General features: G+C 37.3%; 4 protein-coding genes and 1 non-coding gene across 11 annotated transcripts; 2 read left to right on the plus strand and 3 right to left on the minus strand.

Annotated features, from left to right (window-relative positions):
* Positions 1-5: 5 nt before the first annotated feature.
* LOC103340180 (fructose-bisphosphate aldolase 1, chloroplastic-like) lies at positions 6-1984 on the minus strand. Of its 2 annotated transcripts, none has more exons than XM_089042867.1 (6): positions 1756-1984; positions 1362-1631; positions 1162-1271; positions 898-988; positions 518-787; positions 6-368 (listed from the first exon to the last, which is right to left on the minus strand). In XM_089042867.1, exons 1-6 carry the CDS (start codon positions 1882-1884, stop codon positions 90-92), a joined length of 1149 nt encoding a protein of 382 aa, XP_088898993.1. In that variant the 5' UTR covers positions 1885-1984; the 3' UTR covers positions 6-89. The 2 variants fall into 2 exon arrangements, with proteins under 2 accessions (XP_088898993.1, XP_088898994.1); XM_089042868.1 differs by having other exon boundaries at positions 1705-1984.
* A 922-nt stretch (positions 1985-2906) lies between these two features.
* Positions 2907-5451, minus strand: LOC103340179 (DnaJ (DUF3353)). 4 transcript variants are annotated; one of them, XM_008243566.3, is made up of 5 exons: positions 5295-5451; positions 4757-4919; positions 4527-4669; positions 3654-4098; positions 2907-3327 (listed from the first exon to the last, which is right to left on the minus strand). In XM_008243566.3, exons 2-5 carry the CDS (start codon positions 4903-4905, stop codon positions 3177-3179), a joined length of 888 nt encoding a protein of 295 aa, XP_008241788.1. In that variant the 5' UTR covers positions 4906-4919; positions 5295-5451; the 3' UTR covers positions 2907-3176. The 4 variants fall into 4 exon arrangements, with proteins under 4 accessions (XP_008241788.1, XP_088898997.1, XP_088898995.1 ...); XM_089042871.1 differs by having other exon boundaries at positions 4566-4666; positions 5295-5438; XM_089042869.1 differs by having other exon boundaries at positions 4527-4666; positions 5295-5438.
* Positions 5452-5513: 62 nt separating this feature from the next.
* On the plus strand, positions 5514-5586 carry TRNAE-CUC (transfer RNA glutamic acid (anticodon CUC)). The gene has a single exon. It is a non-coding gene; the product is annotated as a tRNA-Glu (tRNA).
* Positions 5587-6138: 552 nt separating this feature from the next.
* LOC103340178 (PHAF1 protein At3g51130) lies at positions 6139-10950 on the minus strand. Of its 2 annotated transcripts, none has more exons than XM_089042866.1 (15): positions 10679-10950; positions 10145-10227; positions 9832-9906; positions 9087-9154; positions 8909-9014; positions 8744-8804; positions 8484-8650; positions 8149-8211; positions 7990-8037; positions 7797-7910; positions 7222-7321; positions 7065-7138; positions 6777-6881; positions 6519-6583; positions 6139-6351 (listed from the first exon to the last, which is right to left on the minus strand). In XM_089042866.1, the coding sequence occupies exons 1-14, from the start codon at positions 10773-10775 to the stop codon at positions 6536-6538; spliced, it is 1209 nt and encodes a 402-aa protein (XP_088898992.1). In that variant the 5' UTR covers positions 10776-10950; the 3' UTR covers positions 6139-6351; positions 6519-6535. The 2 variants fall into 2 exon arrangements, with proteins under 2 accessions (XP_088898992.1, XP_088898991.1); XM_089042865.1 differs by having other exon boundaries at positions 6139-6322; positions 10679-10925.
* Positions 10951-17113: 6163 nt separating this feature from the next.
* Positions 17114-25012, plus strand: LOC103340177 (zinc finger CCCH domain-containing protein 44). Of its 2 annotated transcripts, none has more exons than XM_008243564.3 (10): positions 17114-17954; positions 18167-18246; positions 18534-18718; positions 19096-20008; positions 20099-20226; positions 20869-20928; positions 21014-21064; positions 21526-21596; positions 22168-22319; positions 22428-25012. In XM_008243564.3, exons 1-10 carry the CDS (start codon positions 17548-17550, stop codon positions 24758-24760), a joined length of 4380 nt encoding a protein of 1459 aa, XP_008241786.2. In that variant the 5' UTR covers positions 17114-17547; the 3' UTR covers positions 24761-25012. The 2 variants fall into 2 exon arrangements, with proteins under 2 accessions (XP_008241786.2, XP_088898442.1); XM_089042316.1 differs by having other exon boundaries at positions 17118-17954; positions 18534-18668.
* The last annotated feature ends 281 nt before the right edge of the window (positions 25013-25293 follow it).

Below are 25293 nucleotides of genomic sequence, written 5' to 3' on the forward strand. Positions count from 1 at the left end.
GTTCGTGATAAAAACCCTTATATTAATCTCAATCTCGTAAACAACTTGATTTACATGGTTAATTGGAGGATTTAGCAGCTAATCTAAGCCTAGTAAACGTGGCCCTTGACAAACATGCCTTGCTTTGATTCCTCAGACTCCCCTTCACTTGTGTATTTTCCAAGCTGAGCAAGAGAGTTGGCCTTTGCCCTGACTAGCAGAGCTTCTTGAGCCCCCTTCACATTCTCAGGTCTTCCTCCCCACTTCTTAAGGCAAGTGTTTTGGAGGGCTCTTGCATATGAGAACGATACGTGCCATGGGTTGGGAGCTTGGTTCATTGCATTCAGGTTCAATGTAGCCTCTACCTCTGACTGCCCACCAGACAAAAACTGCACAATCAAAGCATGAGTTCCACAAAATTAGAAGCAACCAAAATAGATTTCAAAGTACAAAGTTTTAGCCTTTAAGCTTCCATTTAATTATCTTTTCAATATCAACTTCAAGGTACTATTTTAAGACAGAGTTATGGGGTGCTTGCCATGATTCCCGGGATGGCAGGGGGGATTCGTTGGCGGAGGAGCCTGAGGGTGTAGTCAGCAACTTGTTCTGGTGTGGCTCTGTCCTTGGCCTCTGCACCAGGAGTGACCATGCTTGGCTTGAGAAGAATGCCTTCAAACAAGACATCGTTCTGGGAGAGGTAGAAGAACACCTCTGCCCACACTTTCTTAGCCACTTCAAAGGTCCTGTCAATCCCATGATCTCCATCAAGCAAGATCTCTGGCTCAACAATTGGTACCAAACCATTGTCCTGTAAGGTCACGTAGCAAAAACGTCCACCATTAAAAAAAAACCAAAATAGACTGAAAAAAGAAACATACCAGAAAATAGCTATTGGTTTCTATATCATTTTATTGTTACCTGAGAGATGGCAGCATAACGAGCCAAACCCCAGGCTGCTTCCTTCACAGCCAGTTCAGATGGGCCATTTGGAATGCTAATAACGGTTCGCCTATTCGATGAACAAGTAATTAAAAACATACATTTACTATACAAGTGAAACTCAAAGACAATTGCCAAAATGACCACAAAACGAGAAGAACAAATTGTTACTTCAAATGGTTTCAGAAAGAAGAAAAAAATTACTTCAAACTTGTGTAAAATAGAGCAACAAATATACTCTACCATTTTGCAAAACGAGCACCCTGTTGGTAATAAGCAGCAGAGCGAGAGGCAAGGCCATCAAGACCTTGGCACCATGACTCGTTGTTTGATCCGGCCAAAGGAACCAGACCCTGCAGTGCTCATCATCAAGCTTTCGATTGTAACACAATCAGAAAACATAACATGCCAGATATCTGGTACGAGAACGTTGTTTGGCTTACCTTGTCGACCTTAATGCCGGGGACAATGTTCTGCTCAACAAGCACATCAACAATTTTCCTGCCATCAGTTGTGGATTGGTAGAGTGTCTCCTCAAAGAGGATGGCACCTGAGATGTGCTGCCCAAGCCCGGGAACTGTAACGAGCAGCGTCCGGTATGCCTGGCGATTAGCCTCAGTGTTTTCCAGTCCAATGGAGGCAAGTCTTTTCCCACAAGTAGCATTTGATTCATCCATGGCCAGAATTCCACGCCCCGGAGACGCAACAGTTTTCTACAAACCATCCAAACAAAATTCATACACTGAAAATTTGCTAAAAACAACAAAGCCATTTCGAACTGAAAACACGTAATGCGGTTTTGACAAGCTCATCAGCATATGAGCTGGTAGCTCTCACAGTAAGAGCAGAAGAGGCAACTGGGTTGCATCTGACCACAGAGGCTGAGGGTTGGGGAAGAGCTTGGCCCTTCAGCCATTCTGGCTTGCCTAAAACTGGGGCTGACTTGAGAAGAGAAGCAGAGGACATTGTCTTGTAAAAGTATCTGATATAAAGACTGTCGTTCTCTGTTATTCTCTCCCTGTCACAAGCTCTCTGTTTTTTCCCTTCTCTTTCACACAAGGATTTGGTGTAAATTTACTGTATTTATAGTTGCATGGCTTTGCTCTGAGATATATGGTTTGAGGCTGTGATGCATTTGCCAATGAGTGATTGCCTGGTGGGGGAGACAGGTTGCCTACTTGGCATGCCATGGCTTGGTTGTACAAATTCATGGCTTTTTTTTTGTCAGGAATTCATGGCTGGGTTTACGCAACTTTGTGAAACCAGAAATAATGAAATTGATTATAAGCCAAAGATTTTTTTTTCTTCTATTTTCTTCTTTGCCTTTAAGCCTTAACACAATACAGAAGAATAAAGAAAAGAAAAATATTAATTCCAATTTACCAAATTTTCTACTGTATTTTCCTTTATTACATATGAAATAAGTTTCAACAAGTTCTAATTATCTACCTAGTTCCACAGTTGCGATTTACTTTTGGCCAGAATCCTTATTATATGTTTTTTTTCCCCATTTGAACCAGTATTTTCCATGAAATTCAAAAAATGATTTTAGGAGCAATAGTGCCTGAACTTGTGATCGATTCGCATTTTGGTCCTTGAAACTCTTATGTGCTTCTTTTGAAACTCATGGGTTCATAGTCCAAAAGACCTTGCAATTGTAGGCCTCTAGATTTACAACATAATAAGTCAGGGAAAAAAACACATCACAACTCACCCAAAAGGACATGGGAAGATCTTTAGGGACAGGGTCCATGACCTGTCCTCAATCATCTCCCCATCAAGATTTGGAAGAACTAGGAAGACTTGAAACCAAACCAATAAAAACCACTCAGCTTGCTGGGACACTTGCAGCTCAAGTGAATTGGAGGGTACACAAGTTCTATCATGTCCACCAATGTCCCATATACACAACTTGTCAGCCTATGTTTGCAGACAGATTTGATTCCCTCATTACAAGAGGGTACACAAAATGCATACTTGAGGCTCCATTTATATAGAAACAAAGATAATTGATTGATTATAATAATTCACAAAAAGGACACAAAAGGTCAATTGCTTAAACCGATCTCTTTCATCTAATTTTACACCCTTTCTCCAAACGATGGAAAACAAATATCTTCTAAAACTAGGAGCCTCGTCATCACAATTTGCCAGAATTATCAGCACTATCACTATAAAGGAGACACATGAGCTAAATCTCCGAGAAAATTTTTGGTTTCCAAATCCAACAAAATTGAGGTTTGCCTTAAGAACAGAAATTACTTCAGATAAGTAGACGAGACCCAGAGTAGGACGTAGGTTATCAACGAAGTTGTCACCTCAAAACTTCTTGGTCCTTTAAGTATGGGTGGAATCACAGACACCATCAAGAAGGTTCCCACAAGCCATGAGAAAACAAATGCTCCAGCACTGCACCAAAGCAAACATTTAATAGAAACCTTTTCACTGTTGCCACATTTCCTAGTTTGAACGTCAGAGGACTCAAAATATGCAATTAAATTTGGAGTGAAAGAAGAGAATATGTCATCATTTTGGAATATTTAGCATGATTTGGTTAGTTTCAATAAGGTTATTCAAGAATACTGATGATACTAAAGTATTACAAATTCTGAGTGATGGGTCCTTACAAGAACTAGTGTGTTTTCAGAATCTTTTGTCAATACAGAAAAATTAAATCGTCCTGTATGGAAAAATCAATAGAAAATTATACAAATATACAGAAATTATTTACATACCTGTAGAGCACAGCTCGTAATTTGCTCTTCAGCCTGTCATATACAAAGTAGATGGTAGCCAACAAGGAAATGGCTACCTGAAGGGTTGGACCCTCTTCGGTTGGAAATAGAACAGTGAGAGCTCCAAGCACGACAAATGCAATGGACGTTTTTATAATGAACTTTGTGGATGGAGTTCGAAACCTATTTCTCACCGCCTGCACAATACGAGACTGATGGACTTCCCTGACCTTTTTTTTAAAGTCAATTTTTGGGTTCTTTCTGTCATAAAACTGCTGCATGATTATTTTGTCATGTGCTGATTCAATTGCGTCCACACTTGGTTTGTGACCTGCATACTGTCGGATAAGGAAGTTCCTCGCACCTTGGATCTCATCTTCAGAAGCCTCCCTGCTTATTCCAAGTCGTTTGTATGGGTCCCTCACATTAATCCTAGGAAAGATAGCTTTACTTGCAAAGGCAGTTAAGAACAAAAAAAGTTCAGAGAGCTAAAGATGCTACTTCATAAATTATAAGTATCTAACAGAAATGAATCAGGTCGACATTAATATATCAGTTCAATGAAATATTTCTAAACTAACCAAGTTACTGATGTCAAGCCTCCTAGAAATACATAAAAAATGCTTTGGTTCGACTCGATTAGCAAATTTAGACACATCAAAGGCCGTAAGGTGACATCTATGTCATGCTTATAAATTCCCGTTTTCCACTCTATTGTGTGCAAGAAAGGCCGGTAAGGTGAAAGTTGAAGGACATGACACATGACTACATGAGCGTCCAGACTTATATAAGATAGATATACAAATGTATGGACAGAGAGAAAAAAATTAAAGAAAAACACAACAGCCGCCAAAACAATAAGGTGAAACTTACCAGTTGGTTCATTTGGAATATCACCGTAGGATGCCTTACCAGTTGGTTCATTTGGAATATCACCATAGGATGCATCCATGGCAAACTTGAGCAGATGTGTTTTTCGTGCATTCAATCTTTGTGTAAAACCAGTCCAATAACTTCTGTTTGATTGCAAAAGGAAACATAAATAAACCACATTGCAACCACTGTACTGAATTCGATAACCGATACCACAAGAAGAGCTATACCTTTCCCCAAGAAGTAGCTCATTCTTTCCTGCAGGCTTCCAACTATGAGGGAAATTTGAAACTCGCCCACATAGTGAACCGGAACTGCGTACTGGAATTTGGAAACAGCATCTGGAGGGACTACCAGTCAGTCCAGATACAGCAGTCATCTTTCTGATACTCACTGAAACCAAACCAAATAAACACAATCAATAAAACGGCACACAGAAATTGCAAGTCTTCTTCTCTTTATAAGCAATTCAATCATTTTGTATGACATTTATAATAACATTCCAGCATTATAAACCCAACAGGAAAATGCATTTGAATCATCATAGGCTGCCCAAATCCCTATTTTCTGTACTTGCAATGATTCAACTACGGAAACTCTTAGCTGGGGTTGAATTATTTTACAACTTTGAAGAAACTGCGAATTCTGGGTTTTGAGCAGTTTCCCAGAATTCGCAGTTTCCAGAGTTACCCTCATGCATTTTTTTAAATCAATTGGAATTCATAGCAGAAAAAAGAGGGACAGATATTGAGAAGAAAAATAGCATACCTGATGGGCTGATGGTGAAAGGTAAAAGGGATTGAAGAAGACTGTCTTGCGGTGGGCTGTGTAGCAGCGTCTTCTACAACGGATAGGAAACTCACATAGAGAAGAGAAGGCTACACGCTAAAACCCTCCTTCGTTGCCGAAAAACAAAGATGGTACTGACGGGCTTGGCTTGTTCAACCACAACAGTTATAAACAAAAAGCACGAAAAGAAATCACAAATCCGTTGTAGTCTAGTTGGTCAGGATATTCGGCTCTCACCCGAAAGACCCGGGTTCAAGTCCCGGCAACGGAATTTTACTTTTTTCCAATGTGTTTTTTCTTTTTTTTTTTTACCATTCCAATTGACAAAATAATTGTGCATGGAAATTTGCGGAAAATGGTCCATGCGTTTTAGTTATGTAATGTCTTTAGGGAAGGAAAAGTTCCAGAAGAAAGGCCATTAAACTCGTTACTAATACACGACACACAACCGGTTTAGCAAATTTTTTTTTTCTCCGATTAGATTCAATTGATTCGAACAATCGCAATTTTATCAGATTGATTTCATGAGAGCATTACGTAACTGAAAATAACTGCAAACCCTTAAAAGAGTTTATTTATATAAAAATATATATTTAAAAAGAAAAAGCGTTGGGCCCAGATTAAAATAGCAACTCAAATTGGTACTTGGCACGTGTAAATGAATCCCTATTTTTACGTTGATCATATGTACATTGATATTGCATGCCCCAACGATTGGCAGGCAGAGCCGGTTACAAGAAATCTGGCACTATGGACAGGCTTTGTAGGTTGCAAGAGAGCAACTGGCGATCGATTGTGAACTTCATCATACGTACAATATGGATTGAGCATACAAGAAGTTATAAACTTCCATTTTCAATCATAACAGAAGATAGTATTTACATGTTTTTACAGTACGATTTATTCTGTACAGGTCGATCTACATAACTGTACAATTGTCATCGCTCCCTGGCATTCTCACATTTGCTAACAGTATGAGCCGCTTTCACCGACAGTAAAAGTCCCACCTGTGTGCCCATGAAATGCCATCATCCAACTGGGCCAAACAAAAATCAAAACAATGAAGCAAAAGATACATTTATACCCCAATAAGAAATTAAAAATAAAAATATAACCAGCCTTGTTGATGATCATCTCATAGATGGAATATAACAATGCAGTCACTTTCCAATGTGTAAGGGAACATGATATTACTAAGAATACCTGTAGAAGCAACAAGATCATGACTGGAAAAGAGTCACAGTTGCAATGTAACCATTCTTCATCACCTGTTGATTATCAACATGATATTTATTACCAATCATAAGCACAACCATAATAGGTGCACTAACTGGAAAAAACCGACTTGTGCAAATAATTGTTGCACTACGAAGAACTTCAAGTTGGCATATAAATTACAACTTTGTTTTCCGTATTACTGGGAAAGGGGGAATTGATTGAATCAAACATTCATCAACTCACCTCAAATGCCGCATTTTGATAACCATATACAAAAGTAGATCCAAATGGATTGCTTGTAGAACCTTGCGTCTGGATGGCAGCTCGGCCACAGTCCCCAAGGATTTCCTACAAAGAGCATTCTTTTGTTACTAACATAACCCCAATCATGATCAACATACACTGAAAGGAGTACACTGATGAAAGATGTCATCAAGGATACAAGTAGGTTACCATGAGAAAGCTGTTACTATTGGAAAACAATGCAACAACTATAACAGTCTGAAAAGGACTAGCCAATAGAACGTTTACCTTCACTTGCTCCCACTTTGTGCTTGGTGTAATCCTGTGTTGGTAGTTATTTACCTCCTGAAAAGAACCCCCTACTGCGAGGATGAAAAAAAAACACATGCTATCAGTTTCAGTCCATAGATCCAACTGGAAACTTCAGAATCAGAAAAGGACTTACAGTCAGAAGCAAAGATGACAAAATTGCACTTTATGTATGAGTTGAAATCTGCATGACCAGGATAGTTTGTATGCAAAACAAACTTCTTGATTTTATGAGTCTGGAGACAAACAAAAGAGAAAAGTGATCTGAAAATGTCCGAGCACAAACATTATCATGCAAAACATCATCAATGTACATTTACAAGCAGATGAATAAAGGGAGATTCACTATTATACGCAATACAGGAGCCCAAATTATTTTTAAAAAACCCTATATGAAATGGACTTTAGAAACACACCCAAAGTCCATTTACAACATAACAAAAAGGCTTTTAACTTCTTTTAAATTATAAAACTGCCATTGATTTCTTAAAACAAACTCAACCCCAAAACCTCATAAAAAAGCCCAAAACACTCACTCAATGGGGTATCAAAGTAATTTAATAATCAAAATTAAATTCAATAGGGCCAGCTTTCATTTTTTGGGTTTTTTTTTTTTGGGTTTGTTTATAGAAATTAAATGGTGTAGGGTTTATTTATAGTTTTAGTGCTAAGAATGGGTATATGACTAAATATCTCAAGAATAAATGATACCTGCCCATCAAATAAAATGTCCAAACCACGGGTAAAGTAATTGTAGAAGTAATCGCCACACAGCGTTGTCCTTGGACGAGGGTCCAATCCAGAATGAATAACCATTTGGTCTACCTACACAGCAAACAGAATCGCGGTCACCAATATGACAAATGCAATTAGAAAACATGCTTAGACGTAACACCAGCAATACCTGCTTTTGATGTATCCCACAAGGACGACCCAATTCAGTCCAAACATCCTGTAAAAAACAGGAAACTGTTACGCAGGACAAACAACAGAACAATGGCAGAATTTCCCAGCCAAAAAGAAAGACAAACTATAGCTTAACAGCAGGAGATCACGAACTTGCCTGAGGCGATGCACCAAAAGGAATATTCTGACCACCAACAGTAAAGTATAATTCTTCCCCTAGCTGGATAAAATAAAATTTGAATTGAATAACATCCAAGAACTACAGTCACCAGTTTCAAACAAGTACACTGAAATAATTTGCAAGCGTAACATTGGGGGCCAATAGTAAACCACTCATGAAGGAAGCCACAAAGCAAAAGCCTTTGATCCTCCAAATCATGGTTTATAATCTCCATGATGCCCATCCTTCATGCTGGACAGTTGATGCAATAGGGGAAAACAAACCAGATTTTAATGGAAATCGTGCAGAGAAGATGGAGAAAGAAGTCAAACCTTAACATGCACCTCTTCCATATAGAGGCTGCCAATTGGTAATGGAGGAGCCGAAGCCTTATCCATCAAGGAACCCACACCAACTTTTTTATCGGTAGAACTGTCATAAATGGAGACACGGCACGTAACTGGTGTGGTTCCATCTGGAAACTCTAATGGTAATTCCGCTTTCATAATCAAAAGCAATAAAAATCAAGTTGTTAGAACTAGCAAAATCTGTAAAGCAAGAAACTATTGAGTAAAAAATGTCAGTACTATACCTTCTCCATCATGGCAGCAATCTGTATACTGGTTAGGAATTGGAAAAGCAAAGGAAAGTCCCTGACACAGCCATGGTTGGTAGAAACATAAAACAGATTCCATCTTATAAGATGAGTGAATAAGGAGATAAAATAAAGAAATATGAAGATTAAGTAATTACATACTGGGTACAATAGAGTGTAGACACCTCTATCCTTGTCATAAATTCCAGGAAAGGTTGGCCCAAACAGTGCATATACAGCTACAAAAGTAGCTAGAGTGGATGGTCCCCTGAAAGCAGAAATGAAGTTCAATAATATACCTGATTGCATATAATAGAAAGCCTGAAGTAAAGTAACCCACCCAATCAAGGAAGTGGCATAGCGCATTTGAAGTCGTTTTATATCAAAAATCTCAACAAGACGCAGCCTCTGCAATAGAATTTTGAGTTAGCCAACTCTATCATAACATAAGACAGTTGAAGATATTATAATCCACAAAAACAATCCAACAATACTGCCAATCCACATACAAATTTAACTGGCATATTAAAAGAGATAGCCCAGATACAACAATTAAAAGCATAACAATATCAAACTCTAAAGAGAAAATTAGCTGACTATCGTGTAGTTCTTCTGAATTTCAAAAAGTCTTCAAGATTCTCTGTTTTCGATTATTAAATAAATCACTTGATGAAAGCAGATTATCCTTCCATTCATTTCAAAACATCCATGATCCCTCTAATGCTTCATGGACTAGCCATGACGTTCCACTCTTACATCCTACAATATATTTTTTCTTATGTACCACTTAAGATAATTTTCAACACACGGTATTAGCCACAACAACTAATATAACATAATTGGGTAGAGAACTCATGGATTTGCTATCAACATTTCCAATTTTAAATTGATGATACACGAGCAGATACCATAAGACTCGGCCACATGGCCATTAGTTAATAGCTGCATCATACTAGTGGTCATATACTTATTCAACATCAGAGTAAACAAAGCATTACTAATGTGTGAAAATGAATTTTCGATGAGCAAAAAAACAAAGCACATGCAGGGAAGATAACAAATTAAATGTAAGTAAGGAAGAACACCTGTGACCAAGGATCAAACCGAAGATGAAAACCATGATCTGGAAAGCTGATAACAATATCCAACTTAAGAGGCTCCTGCACGGGAGAAGAATAGTTATAAGTGGTTGTTACAACTTATGGTATTTCAACACATACACCTTATGAATCATGGTGCTATTTGTCTGTTATGTAAATTTTGTGCATAAAGGTATCGTAGATGAATAAAGCGAATCACAGCAGACGTAAAAGACAACAAAAAAACATTCTAAAAATGTGTGTCTACATTCAATTACACACAAAATAATGATATACAACTCGGTACAATGATCCAAACCTCATCATAATACTTCACGTGGACGACGTCATAAATGTTAGGCTGCTGCTCTATCTGAGCAAATGCTTCGCATATTGGCATTCCTGAAACAAACATTTTGAAGTAATTCCAAAAAATAAGCTGAGCTTGTAACACCAATGAATTTATATAAAAACAAAAACATACCAACGCATATGTTCGTACCAAATCTTTATAACATTAACTATTTGATTCTTAATAACGCAATCTCAAATTCAACCTAAACTAAACCTAGCCAGATGTTAAATGCCTGATAAAACTCTCAAATATGGTAAAATGTAAATTGTCACATAAATGAAATAATCGCATGAACTAAGCCAAGCTAAACCGATCAGTTCCTTAACAGTTATAACTTATAAGTTTCTAACCTTTTTTCTCGGGATGAAATGAAATTGCACTAATTTGATTCGGATTTCAATTCCACAAAAAATACTCTTAACCATAGGCTAAAAACTGAACAATTGTGAACATATTCGATGATTAAGAAGGCAAATACATAAATTAATAGCAAATCACCGATAGAGAAGGGTCCGATTCCAAGGCCGGGGCGGAGATCTAGCACGATGGCGCCCATGGCCGTGCCCTCGCAGCGTCGTCGAGGTCTCTGCAACATACTGGTCCTAGCAAATGGGTTTTGGTTGGGGGTGATGGTGACGAAGAAGATTGGCTCCGTTACTTTCGCGAAAGGAACGCACAGGTGTTGAATGCTTAAAAACGCCAAACCAAACGCTTCGCAGTGAATGCTTTGCCTCGCTGCACACGAAACATCAACTCTGTTGAGTGATGGGCACCCAACAAAAATTGGGCCCGGTATCCGTGTTTGGTTTTTCCTTTCTCTATTTTTGTATATGCGCAATATTTGTTGTGTTTTTACCTTTTCAGTTTTGTTAATTTGCCCCTCTTTCAACCGCTCGCAACATTAAAAAGAGGAATATCAATAAACAAAAAGTTAGTTCATAAGTTTTTCTTTTAGGTAAAAACTAGTGATTAAAAATACAATGTAAAATAAGTTGCATTTTGATTTGTTCATTTTTAGGTTTGGAAACGTTTTCAATGGGAGTTGTCTACTCAATCAATTGGGATAGGACATACAAAAGCATACATGATAGAGTTTTTAAATTTTTATACACACATAAAAATCCATCGATCTATATGACAAACACAACTTTAAACTTGAAGTGAGATACTATTCTAATTTATGAGGAGGGGCACTCGAACTTAAGCACGAAAAGGTGAGCTCACTGTCATAACTAATCAGTCTAACACATGTATGCAACTATAATGGAATTTCAAATAACATTGCATAAACGAAAAAAGGTAAAACCTATCTATTAGTCTTTGTGGTCTCAAGTTTTGACTCATAGTTAGAGATCTGTAGTTTGGATTTGTGTTTCATGTATAAGTTCTTAGGTTTTTGCCCACTTTTGGAGTTCGAGATCCTTAGTAGGGACGAACTCAAGATTTCAAAATGGTGTGGGCTAAATTTACCTTACGTACAAACCTATAGAAAATTCAACATATAAATTACCTTACGTACAAACCTACATAAAATAATTGGTGTAGTGGAGGTTTGTGAATGGGATTTTATTTATTTATAAATTTGTATTTTATTTATGTGTGGTTAGTTTTAATTTTTTATTGTTATTAACTTATTGGACAGACATGTGGGGTAGGATTAATGGAATTTTATTGGCTGGAATTGAGATGTCAAGTGGGATGGGCGATATTATTTTAGCCTACAAAAAATAAACTCACCTAGGTCACAGTCCAGATTTGCCGGGGTGTAGGACTATGCCTAGTCCCTATAACCGAGTTCATGTGTTGAAATATGGAGTCAACATTTTGGGTCCATATTCATATTATTACGTGGTGGAAACTAAAGTTTACAAGAGCGTGATGTAATTGTGTTTACCAAAAATACCAACTAACAAATAAATTTACATTTCTGACAAAAATAAAAATAGAAAACTAATAAATTTACGTAAGAAATGTACATAAAATATTAGTGGTTAAAAGTTTCTGGTGGAGAATTTGGCGTTAAATTTATGGCATGTTTACTAATGTTGAATTGATGATGAGTTGAATTGAGGAGAATTAGATTCCGGATTCCTATTGAAATTGTTTACTAAACCATATAGATTAAGGAGAGTTAGATTCCGGATTCCTATTAAAGTTGTTTACTAAATCATATGGAATTGAGGTAGGAGTAGTGCTAATTACTAAATATCCTCATTGTTGGGTTAAAGTATATAACAAATTTTAAATTTTAAAATTTTAAAATTGTGTGATAAGATAATATGTTAGTTCTTAAAGAATTAGAATATCACCTCTCACCTAAGAATTGAACTCCTTCAAAATTAGGAATGAATTCATAATTTTGTGTGGGCCCCACTTACCTTTTTTTTTTTTAATTCATAGATATGAAGTAAATACAGGAATCCTTCCGATGAGAATTCGAATTCATGATTTGTAAGCCATTACAGTGTGTTTGGATGAGGAAATTTAAAAGTACAAATGATTTCATAAATGACGAAAATTAATTTTTTAGAATTGGTAAAGTTTATTGTTTGGGTGATAGATTTAAAACACGAAATTTAACATTTATTTGTAAAGTTATCTTTTTTTAAACCTCAATTTTGTTGGGATTTTAGAAATGACGGCTTTTAAATAGAATTTAAAGTTGAGATTTATGATCTCTAAATTCCATGTTTTTTCCCACACGGAATTTCTAAATGTCTATGTTTTTCTATCCAAACACGGAAATTGTTCATATCAATTTATAAATTATGGCTTTTGTCAAAATCCCAACTTTTTATAAAACAAGCAGCCAATGTACATGAAATATGTGTCCAGCATTTTAGTGGTTGGCAGTTCACGGTCACTTCGTTCGACTCCATTGAAAATTGAAATGCATAATCTATTTGTTTGTTGACCCAGAAAAAAAAAAACAAAAACCTAACTGTTTGACCTTTTTTAACAAATCAGCTCCTCAAGATCAAGAACAAATGAATCGTATTCATGTTACTATCAGATGAATAAATTTGCTTTATTATAACAAGTGCTATCAAATGTCATGTTAAACATAATATCTATAAAAAAAAAATCATTATTAATTATAAACATGCCTTCTTATTCATTCTTATTTTCACTGGTATTTTTTTTTTTAATTATTAATGAGTGTTGGAGTATTCAAACTTAAAATGGCTTTCAAATTAGAAAGAATAGAAGAGAAAAGGAGTACAAGTGATTGGGAGAAGGGAGTACAAGTGACAATAGGTTTCTTTTAAAAAGCAAGAGGAAGGGCATTGTTGCTCAACAACCTCTGAACACCCCGAAGAGCGTTCTTCCACCTTCAAATCACTGATAAATTCCGTAGGCAATTAAAAAATAGCTCTTAAGAGTATCTCCAACCGATGTGTTAAACGTGCCACATAGATATTTAACAGCTAAAAATAATACCTAACATCACTTCAATCGATACGTCAAAGCTGATGTGGAATGAAGGCTGGAGATTGAAATGTTATTTTTGACATCCCAAAAGCAAGATATCAAATGAATATTTTATTATTTTTTATTTTATTTTCTTATTAATTAAAAATGAATCAACACTAAAATGTAATAAAGTAATAATTTAATTTGACATATTGGGTAGAGTGTAAAGCTGTGTAAGATGTCAAATTGTCACATCAGCCATCAAATTTAAATATGATGTTTGGTATTTGACATCTCCCTTTGAGATGCTCTAATTCAAACTCGGAAAGAGTTGACCTACAAAGCCTAGCAAGCATTACCCTTTAAAAGAAACCTGTCGTCACTTTTTTAAGGAAATTAATCTATCATCGTTAAGAAATATAAAATATGAAAATTTCCATTATTTAAGAAAGTTCTTTTCGAATTTATTATAATTGTATTGATGCTTATTTAGTTGCAACCATATATCCACGAGAAAAATTGCATCAACTAATTTCATTAAATATCTAAACTTTGATTGATAAATTTATAGCAAAGCTAACGGTCCAAAAATAATTAAGCAAATGGTCCCAAGTCCTAAGCATATTTCTATTATCATCATCATCATATACCAAACGTGTTAAACTTGTTCAGTAAGAAGAGCATCCACAATGATGCTCTCTATTTCTTAGCTAAAATTTGGCTAAGAATATAAGAAAGCTATTTTAGGAGCTCTCTACAAAATTTTAACTCCAACCATACTCCCTAATTTGGAGAGTCATAAATGCTCTAACTTTTTTTTGATTGGTCCATCTCTATTAAAAAATAAAATAAAAAATAGTTAACATTAAACACAGGTTTGGAATACTCATTAAATAAATCAACATTAAATTATAGGGAGTTATTATGAGTCCTTTCTCTCTCCTCAGATTTAGGAGCTCCTAGAGGACTTCCTATTTTAGGAGGTCAATAGGGAGCGTGGTTGGAATTGCATTTTTACGATTACTCCCTAAAATTTATCTAAGGAGGTGGTTTAGGGAGCCCATTGTGGATGCTCTAAGAGCATTCATAGTGGGGGTGTAAATTGGGGGTGTAAAACCACTTTTACATCCCCTTTACATCTCCGGGGGGTGTAAATATGTTTTTTGCTCCAGTAGGGGGTGTAAATTCGGGGTTGTAGTCCCTATCCTTTTATGTTGACTTTTCTTCATTTTTCTTCATTTTTCTCGGGTAGGTCTCCCTGCAAGGAATGTAAAAATAGATGTAAAAATACATTTTATTTTACATCCTCATGATGGTGATGTATATTTACATCTATTTACATCTCCTCATTGGAGACGATTCCGGTGACTCGGGTGTATATTTAACATACACCCCCATATGCACCCCCCACCTATGGATGCTCTAACGTGCTCGACTAAAGAAGTGCTATTTAAGACATGGATTTTATTTCAATGTAGATTTTTAGTGCTAAGTTGTTATATTGAATATTTTGTAGCATTTGGAAGAGAAGCAAATACGATAACGAGAACCTTTGTTTACATCCAATATATATGAAAAAAAATCCGATGAATAAAATGCTAATGATTTTTTCCCAAGACATTCTACGTGGAAAATTCACTACTCAGCATCTCACATACTTTCTTTTATAGGCCATCACCAGTCACGCATTTCCTAAAAATATACTATGATCAAAATATATTGTGGTAGTGATTATCATTGGCATCTTGGAGTTTTTGGTGACAAAGAAGTAGCAGTGCACTGGTGATTTCGTTGGCGGATTAGAGACATACGAGGTGGTTGAGCGGCTATTACTCACTTGTTGTGTGATTACTGTTTCTTGAGTTGTAATAATTGCATTAACTCTTTGTAAGTGTTTGTTTATGGTCTAGCGGTTTTCGTGTCAAAATTTCTTTGGCCCTTGTGTGGCTATTGGTGGAAATACACTTTGTGGGCTTGATATTTCCGATGTGTTTCTATGTATATGGATTAACCTTATGTGGTTATTATGTTTCCATCTTTGTATTAACCTTTATGGGTATTTATACTATCTCTTATAAATGAATATAATTATCATTTTTTTTTTCTCAAAAACATATTATTATCAAACGAACTTTCAACTATAATTAAGAATTCAACTTTCATCTTTATGTAAAAAAATGGACATTGAATGACTCTTAATTCAGTGATACTCATACTTTTATTTTTAATATTGGAAAATATTTTAAATTAGAATCTCCTTAATAATAAAATTTAAAGCATATAATTATACACACAATATGTTTCTGCCATCTATTAAAGAAAATGTTAAAGAACAGAGGGCTAATAAAAATAGAGGCAAGGAATGTGTTACTATTTTTGTTACACACCACATCCACAGTTTTATAAAAATAGCGTTAATAAGTAAAAGATTATCAATAAATTGCTAATCATCTAACATATACTCTATTTATTAAATACAATTATAAAGTAGCTACAAGTTTTTTTAAAAAGAAAATAAGGGGAAAAAAATTCCACTAATAAAGGTAGGGGCATTAAGTTATTCGAATTAGCACAACTGGTGATGGTGGTGGTAAGTTTTGGCTGCTACCCCCTTGGGGTCGGTGACCTCCTTTCCCTCAACTGCTGCCCTTCCCTCACAGACTTTCCCTCCCCTTTCCTCTTCTCTCATATCCTTTCCTTCCTTTGCCTTCACCCCTCTACTCCTTTGGGCTTTTATTAGTTTTGGTTGGATTTTGGTGTTTTGTTGTCTTGGAATGACGTGGTGGCAGATTGACATTTATTTTGTTGTTTTGTTTTTCAGTTTTGTGAGTTGTAATAAGTGTATCAATTTTTTTGAGTTGGTTGCGTGTTTTTAGTTTTACTAGTAAGAGTGGTAGGTACACATTGCGAGTGTGTTGTTGCCCGTGGATTCTTCCATACTTGGACGAACTATTTATGATTATTGTGCTTATGTATTTGTATTAACCTTAGTTACTTATATTTGTATTGGCCCTCATGATTGACGATCTTTAAACATGAATATGAATACAATCTATCATATTTATCTCAAAACAAAAGATATGGGTACTATTATTTTTGCAAAGTTGATTAATAAAATATCAATTTATATTAACACTCACCATCAATGCAATTTTTTGCATTGTAATTACATGAATATATCTCGAATAAAACAAACTTTAAAATCCATGTATCTTAATCTTATAAAACTCCTAAACATACTAAAAGATATCAAAATCAATTTCATAGCATGCTCAAGTACACTGAACTAGCTCATGATCAATTTCAATGAGATATCAAAACAGAAGGGGCAAAACATACCAAGTTAGAGTTACGGCATGGACTGTCACACATTGAATTCTTTGTATGCATGTTTAAAGCGTTGAACAAAAATTCAAGGTGGGCCCCACATGTGATCACCTTTCTTGGGTGCCCACTCACCACGTGGTGCTCGAGATGAGAGAATCAAAACTCACAAGAGCCGCGTTTGACGCCTTCTGTATGAGAAAGAGAAAAAGGTACCCAGCTTGCCTTTGCCCACCCAAACAACGACCCCTTTCCCCCATTTTCTCAATTCCCCTTCTCTCTCTCTCTCTCTCTCTCTTCCACTCCACCCAATACCAAGTGTTCACCTTTCCACAGCTCCGTGTGTCGCCGGTCCTCCTCACTTTTTCTTCTTCCTCCAAGCCCCATACCCATATCATAAATAAACCCAAGGTTTTTTTTTTATAAAAAAAATTATAAAATTTAAGTCTGTTCCGCAACGCAACCCGAAACCCGACCCAATGCTTTGTCATATCCTCGCCCGGTCCTCCATTTCCATGTGTGCTGCTTCTGTAGCCACTTCTCATAATTGCAGCTCCAACACCTAGGGTTTTCAATCTCTCTCCTCCAATCCCCTTTACCATTCAATTTTATTACTTCAATTGTAGCTCATGGAGCTCCAGAAAGCTCAGCTCTCCTCCACCTTCTACAGACCTAGTCTAGAAGAAGATGGAAGAGGAGGAGGAGGAGAACAGCCTCAGGCCTTTGACCGGTCGCTGCCGGCCGCGGAGGACCGCATGAGTGTTGATCAATGCGAAGCGATCGGGGACCTGGATGATTCGCGGCTCGTCGGAGCTCCCCAGACGGTCGCCGGCGGCGGCATGGTTGCTGGTAGGGTGGGGCAGATGATGGCGGACGTGGCGGTCAAAGTGGCGGCGGAGAAGAGCTTAGGGAAACGGAGGCGGGGTCGGCCGCCGAGTGGGCACGTCAGAGCGACGCCGGTGAGGAAGCAGAACGAAGAAGAGGACGTTTGCTTCATTTGCTTCGATGGTGGAAGCCTCGTGCTTTGTGACCGCAGGTCAGAGTCTGGTTTTTCCGCGGTCTTAGTCAATTGAGTCCAATTATGATTAGTCCTTGCTAGAAAAATCCGAACTTTTACTTAATTTAGCTGTTGTGGGTTATTTCATTTCCTTATTGGCAATCAAATGGATATTTCATTTTGCGAATGTGTTGTTGGTGCTCATTTGCATTGCTTAATTCAATGCTTCTTTGTGGATTGTTACTCGTTAGGGGCTGTCCTAAGGCATACCATCCATCGTGCATCAAGCGGGACGAATCTTTCTTTAAATCAAAGGCCAAATGGAATTGTGGTACGTTGCACTACATTAATAGCTTGTTCATTTTTCACCAATTTTTGTTTAGTTCTGTAGGCACACTAGAAATGAGTCATGGGTTTTAATTTTAACTTTTAAATAGTATTCATGGCAGTTTTTGTGAACAGAAAGTTAAGCATCAGGTTGTGAAGGGGTCATTTTTTAGTTAGGGTTGGGCGTAAATTTTATTAACCTGTTATTTATTATCTTTTTAGCGTTAAGTTTTCATCCCTTGGTTGTTTAATTTGTTCACATTTTGGTGTTCTGGTTCTGATGCATTTCAGGTTGGCATATATGCAGCAGTTGTCAGAAGGCTTCACATTATTGGTGTTATACTTGTACTTATTCTCTGTGCAAAGGTTGTACTAAGGATGCTGATTATCAATGTGTACGAGGAAACAAAGGATTTTGTGGAACATGTATGAGAACTATAATGCTAATTGAAAATGTGCAAGGAAATAAGGAAGTGGTATGCTGAAACATGTTTTGGCCTATTTAATTATTTTATGTAGTTATTACTTCCAGTAGTGTAGTTTTTCCTATGAACCGAGGATTCTTAGTTTTTTGGTATTTGGAGAGGGTTTGGATTGATTTAAGAGCAGAAAACTCTTTCATATCAAGAATGCTTTAGGTTTTTGTTTTATTTCCTTCTTTATTTTTTATTTTGTGCCCCCAGTAGTGCATACTTATTTGCTGCTGCTGATAGTAAAGTGGCGTTCCATCATGTTCTACCTTTTTGGAGTTTTTTAAGGAGACAAATCACCTTGTTTCTTTTTTTATTTTAAATTTATTTCCGTCTGGGGGTGCAATTTTATCTCTTTCCTTTCTCATATAACTTTTGTGCAGGCCCAAGTAGATTTTGATGACAAAAGCAGCTGGGAGTATCTGTTCAAGGTTTACTGGAATCTTTTGAAAGGGAAACTATCATTAACTCTGGACGAGCTCATTAATGCTAAAAATCCATGGAAAGGAGCTGCTGTTGTGGTTTGTAAGAGGGATTCTTCAGGTGAACTATATAATGGGGATAAAACAACAGATTCAGGTTCTCTCAACTCTTTTGCAGACCTGGAAGCAACACATTCAAAAAGAAGTAATAAAAAGCCTAGAATTTCTAACAAGGATTTGACTGTTGAAAAATCACTTGGTGGTAGAGGGATGCCTTTCTCTGAAGGCACAGTTTGGGCATCAAAGGAGCTCCTGGCGTTTGTTGCTCATATGAAAAATGGTGATGTATCTGTGCTATCTCAATTTGATGTCCAGGCACTTTTGCTCGAGTACATAAAGAAAAACAATCTTCGTGATCCTCGCCGGAAATGCCAAATTGTTTGTGATTCAAGGCTCATAAATCTGTTTGGGAAAGAATGTGTGGGTCACTTTGAAATGTTAAAACTTCTTGAATCTCACTTCCTTATAAAGGAAAGTTCCAGGGCAGATAATATTAGCAGTGCTGCAGTTGTTACTAGTGTTTCCAGCCAAATGGACTTTGATGGAATCTATGATAATCAAATGATGATGGGTAATGATAAGAGGCGTAAAACACGTAAAAGAGTAGATGAGAAAGGACCACAGACTAATCCAGCTGCATATGCAGCGATTGATGTTCACAACATCAATCTGATTTACTTGCGCCGTAACTGGATGGAGATTCTTATTGAAGACATTGATAAATTTCATGAGAAGGTGGTTGGTTCAGTTGTGCGAATAAGAATTTCTAGTGGTGATCAAAAGCAAGAGATTTATAGGCTTGTCCAAGTTATAGGTATTAGTTAATACGACCAATGCTTCAAGTTATTTCTTATATTTCCACGGTAATCATGAAAAGTTATATTGTTGACATCTTTGTGTACAGGTACCAGCAAGGTTGCTGAACCTTATAAAATTGGCACAAGAACAACTGATGTCAAGCTTGAAATCTTGAACTTAGACAAGAAAGAGGTTATATCAATTGATGAGATCTCTAATCAGGAATTCACCCAGGTGAGTAAACTTATTGCCTACTCTCCTCCTCCCAGGGGTGCCTTGATATCACTTATTTGCACATACTAGAACTTTTAGTGATTTATTTAAAAGAATACTTTTGGAACTCAAGTTTAGGAAAGGCGTATAGAGATTGCAAGTAGTGTGATAGTTTAGATACCAAAAGTGAAAGTGCTTGGAGCGTAATTATTTATTTGAATCCAGCTTTCTTCAGTTATGTGAACTAGCATGAAAGGATGCTTGCACTTACAATTAATGATGGACTTGAAATCCATATGCATGCTATTTTCATGAACCCTCCTTTTGTTCAGTTATGTGAGCTAGCATGAAATGGCTTGGGGAAGTTGTACACTTACCATTAATGACTGACTTGAAATCTATATGTACACTTAACATTAATGACTGACTTGAAATCTATATGCACCCTGTTTTCAATTATAACCAAACAAACATTGGTTAAGGCATGCTTGTGGGTTCATATTTAAGTTTTTCATTCATTCTCCGACAAAAAAAATAAAATAAAGTTTTTATTTGGTCACAAGACGATGGGGATGCTGTTTGTTGCCCATGTTTTAGATGCTCTTTCTTTGTCATCGGTTTTTTTATTCTTTTCCAGTTGTGATATTTTACTTATGTGTACAGGATGAATGCAAACGATTACGTCAAAGTATAAGGTGTGGGCTCACCAAACGGTTGACTGTGGTAGGTTTGCTTGTTATGCTCTGTTATATGTTATGCGGAAGATATTTGCAACTCATTTTACGAAGGATTTTTGTGGGTGTGTCAGGGTGAGATTCAGGAGAAAGCAATGGCACTTCAAGCAGTTAGAGTAAATGATGTAAGTTCCGTTACTTTTAAATCTGAGGCAAAAAGAGGATACATGTTTGTTTTTATGGAAGGATTTTAGATAGATTTGGTTGTCTTTTATAGTTACTAGCCTCTTGACCCACGCTCACATGCGCACCAATATCCTTTCTTATTTTAACTTTATCCCTATATATAGAGAATTTTTGTTAGACACATACTCTTATTTCCTTTTTGTTTTTTTAATTATTTGCATTTCAACAGACTATTGTTTTGCGCATTTGCCCCTTTAAAATAAAGTAGTTGTGTTTTGAAATTTTTTTCTTTAAATTGGGTTATTTGAAAATTTACCCACAAGGGCCTTTTGCCTCATATATATATAGATTACTCCAGTTTAAGTATATGCATTGGTTGTTATTGTTTCTCCTAAACTAGTCATCAAGTGCTATTTCTGATACTGGTTTTTGGTTGGCATGGTCTTGCTCTCCGATGTAGTTGCTGGAAGCAGAGGTATTACGGCTTAATCACCTTCGCGACCGAGCAAGTGAAAAAGGACACAGAAAGGAATATCCTTTTTTGTCGATTATTCTAATGCTTTTTTTTTTTTCCTCTAATGATATTGCTTGCACTTTGTTGGTTATTCTGATTGCACTCTCTGTTTACTTTAAGGGGGCGTTTGGTATCCTATTCAAATAGGGAACTCAAAAACTTTGATTTTTCTTAAAAACAAGGAGTTCTTAAATCTATTTTTAAGATTCAAAAACTTGTTTGGTATGTAACTTGAATACTGTTTTCAAATCTTAAAAATTTGAGAACTTGTGGGTTGTTAGAAAAAAACTGAAAAAACAGATATTTTTTGTTTTTAATAATTGGGGTGTTTTTTTTGTTGTTCTTGAGGTTGAGTTTTTAAAAATAGGGCTACCAAACAGGTTTTCTTTGTTTTGGACTCAAATTCTGTTTTTGAGTTTAAAAAATTGGATTCAAGTTGAATACCAAACAGGCCCTAAATTACTTGTACCATGTTCTTAAATTGAGAGGAGGTTTCCATGAGTACCTGTGTACTCTATTCTTGATATTGCTTTGTGTGAGAGATATTTTGGTCCGAGTAATTTAAAGTATTCCTTGACCATAGTTTACGCTTAGGGAATGTGTGGAGAAATTACAGCTTCTGAACTCTCCAGAGGAACGTCAGCGCAGACTGCATGAAACTCAGGAAGTGCACCCTGATCCTAGTATGGATCCGAGTTATGAGTCAGAAGACAGTGCTGGAGCATTCGATAAGAAACAAGGTCCCCATTTAATAGACATGGAATTATATCCTGTCATTTTCTCCTTTGAAATGGAAGTCTTCTTTTGGAAATGTTAATTTGGGGTTAATTGCGGTGATGTGTATGCAGATGACAAAGTCAAACCAAGGAAATCTGTCTTCGGTAGAAAGGGAAGGGAACCTTTCCCTCAACCATGGGAAGGTGACATTTCAAATAATATTGGAGGCAAGGCACAGAAAAATCGGGGTAGAGAAACATTTGGAATAAATGGATGCAGTACAATAAAGAACCAGGTCAATCCCACTGGTTTGACGGCTTTTGATTGGAATAATCAATCGGTGGTTGAATCTAATACATCTACTGAGCTTGCATCAGAAATTTCATCGCTGCCCTTATCTGCAGTGATGAAGACGGACCTATCTGTTGATAATTTTGAGACAGACAAGATATGGCACTACCAGGACCCAACTGGAAAAATTCAAGGACCATTTGCGATGATACAGCTGCGTAAATGGAGTACAACTGGGCACTTCCCTCCGGATCATAGAATATGGAGGATAAATGAGAAACCAGATGACTCCATCCTTTTGGCTGATGCAGTGAATGGACAGTATTATAAAGAACCATTATTGCCACATGACAGCCACTTACTTTCTCAGGGATTTACAGTGGCCTTGGATGAAAGAAACAATGGCCAGGATGCTGGATCAAACAAGAGTATGAATGCAACTCAAATAGATGGTAAAAAGGGAGAAGAGAGCTGGAACTCGAAGCAGGATGGCCAAAGCTTGCATAATAATGGCAACGTTGAACCTGTGAGGTGTACTACACCTGTAGATGTTGTCAATTCCAATGAGGAACAAACCGGAAACCATTTGCAAGGCCAGGATCCATTGAAGGGTATTAGTTCTTCACCCAATAAAGCCCAAGAGAGTGGTTCACTACCTTCACCTGTAGTGCCTGTGAAACCATATGAAACACTAGAAGGGGAAAGTAGAGGAGCAGAAAATAACTCTGATCAAAACAATGGAAATTTGGATCCACCAAAGACAGCTCAGGGTCAAATTATGAATGGACTGTGTACTGAGAACCGATCTGATAGTGAGGGCCATTCAGGCCAATCTTCTGGACAAAACTGGAGACCTCCACCTGTAAGTAGTCCTTCAAATGGCTGTGATTCCAACTCTGATTTAATTCCTTTGTCTAAATCATGTGAGACGTCAGAACAAGATCAGAGGGAACTTAGTTTTCCAGATATTCCCAGTCCCACTCCAAAACCAAGCACTGGAGATTTACTAGGTCAGGCTGCTGAAAATAAGCAGTCTGTATCTTCAAATTTTCCTGTTCAGGATTCTGGACCTAGCTGGAGCACTGCTTCTAGTTTAGGGGGTGGTGGGGCACAACTTCCCGAAGTAGGTGGTGAATGGGGTGGGTATTCCCCAACTCCGGCCAAACCTACTTCTCTTGAGGAATGGGAATCCAGTCTTGTCTCTGCATCTTCTCTAAAACCAAGCGAGATGGCAGGTGATTGTGTTGCTACCGCAGTTTCAGTGAGTGGTCAGCTGACTCATTCTTCCCCATCCCATCCTACCTCGAATGCATCTGGTTGGCAGGACATTCTTACTGGATCCACTGAATTTTGCACTTTAGCTGGTGAATCAGTTTCAGATCTTCTGGCTGAAGTTGAAGCAATGGAGTCTCTCAGCGGCTTGGCTACCCCGACATCAATCATGAATTGTGGAGGTGAATTTACAGAGGGTTCAAAAAATGAGAGTATCAGTTCTGTGGAGGGATTTAGCCCCCCCGAACCTGGTAAAGGTGATGCCTTAAGCTCCAGTGGTGATTTACGGGTACCTATGGTGACGGATGAACCACTCGGGGAATGCCAGGGAAATGCTGTTGATCTGCAAAAAGGATGTGGTGTGCATTCTTCCACAAGCACTGAAGCGGAGGGAGACAGAAAACCGAGTGATGTTTCAGTCAACCAATGGGAGGCAGGATCAGAGATCCAAACCACTGCACCACCCAAGGAAAATTGGGACATAGCTAGTACAGACAATCATTGGAAAGCCAGGTCAGAAAGCACAGAAACCAGTTGGGAAGCAGCCCAGGGAAATGCAAACATGGGCTGGGGAGGATCAGAGCAAGGAGGTGCAAATACGGGTTGGGGAGGTGGGCAGGGTATAGCGCAGGGAAACACAAGCATCCATCCAGGTACTCCAGCTGGGGCCATGTTGGAAAGCCAGTTGAGGTACGGCGGAGAGAGATTCATCGGTCCAAGAGATCGGGGTTTTCAGAATAGGGATGTAGGTTTTGGTAGGGGTAGGTTCCAATGGAACAGGCAGACATATGGAAATGGAGGAGGTTCATTCAGGCCTTCTCCCAAAGGCCAGCGGGTATGTAAATATTATGAAAGCGGGTACTGCAAGAAGGGAGCATCATGTGGTTATTTGCACCCATGATTTTGGGTGCCAGAACAATTAGACACATTTAATTCTGTAATCATTACTCATAATTAGGAGGCTCTGTTGTTGCCAATGCTGTAATTTAACATGTAAAAGTAGCCATCAAGAGGCTTTAGTGCATAATAATATTTTTTGGGTTAGCTTAGAATTATTTAGAGTACCATGTTGGGTATTCATTCCATGTTTATGTAATATTTGATGAACAAGGTTGTCCACAATGGACGATTACTACTCATAATTCCTTGTGTTTCTTCTTGACTCAGTTTTAACATGCATTTTGATAGTTTGCTTGATCCATGTGTTTTGATATGAGTGTTTACTGGGTTTGGACCATTTAAATTCAAATTCAAGGACTCGTTTGGAATGCTCTTGGGAACCACTTATGTTCATGAGCATTTTTATAGAAGTGCTTCTATTAAAAGAATGCCTAAAAAATTTCTTGAACCTAGTGCTTAAGTGATTCCATGTGCTTCTCTCCATAAAGTGCTTTTGTAAGTTCTACTTATAAAAGTTCTTCTATCAAATGCTAT

Source organism: Prunus mume, linkage group LG8 (assembly GCF_029339155.1).
Source record: "Prunus mume cultivar Tortuosa linkage group LG8, ASM2933915v1, whole genome shotgun sequence".
NCBI lineage: Eukaryota > Viridiplantae > Streptophyta > Magnoliopsida > Rosales > Rosaceae > Prunus > Prunus mume.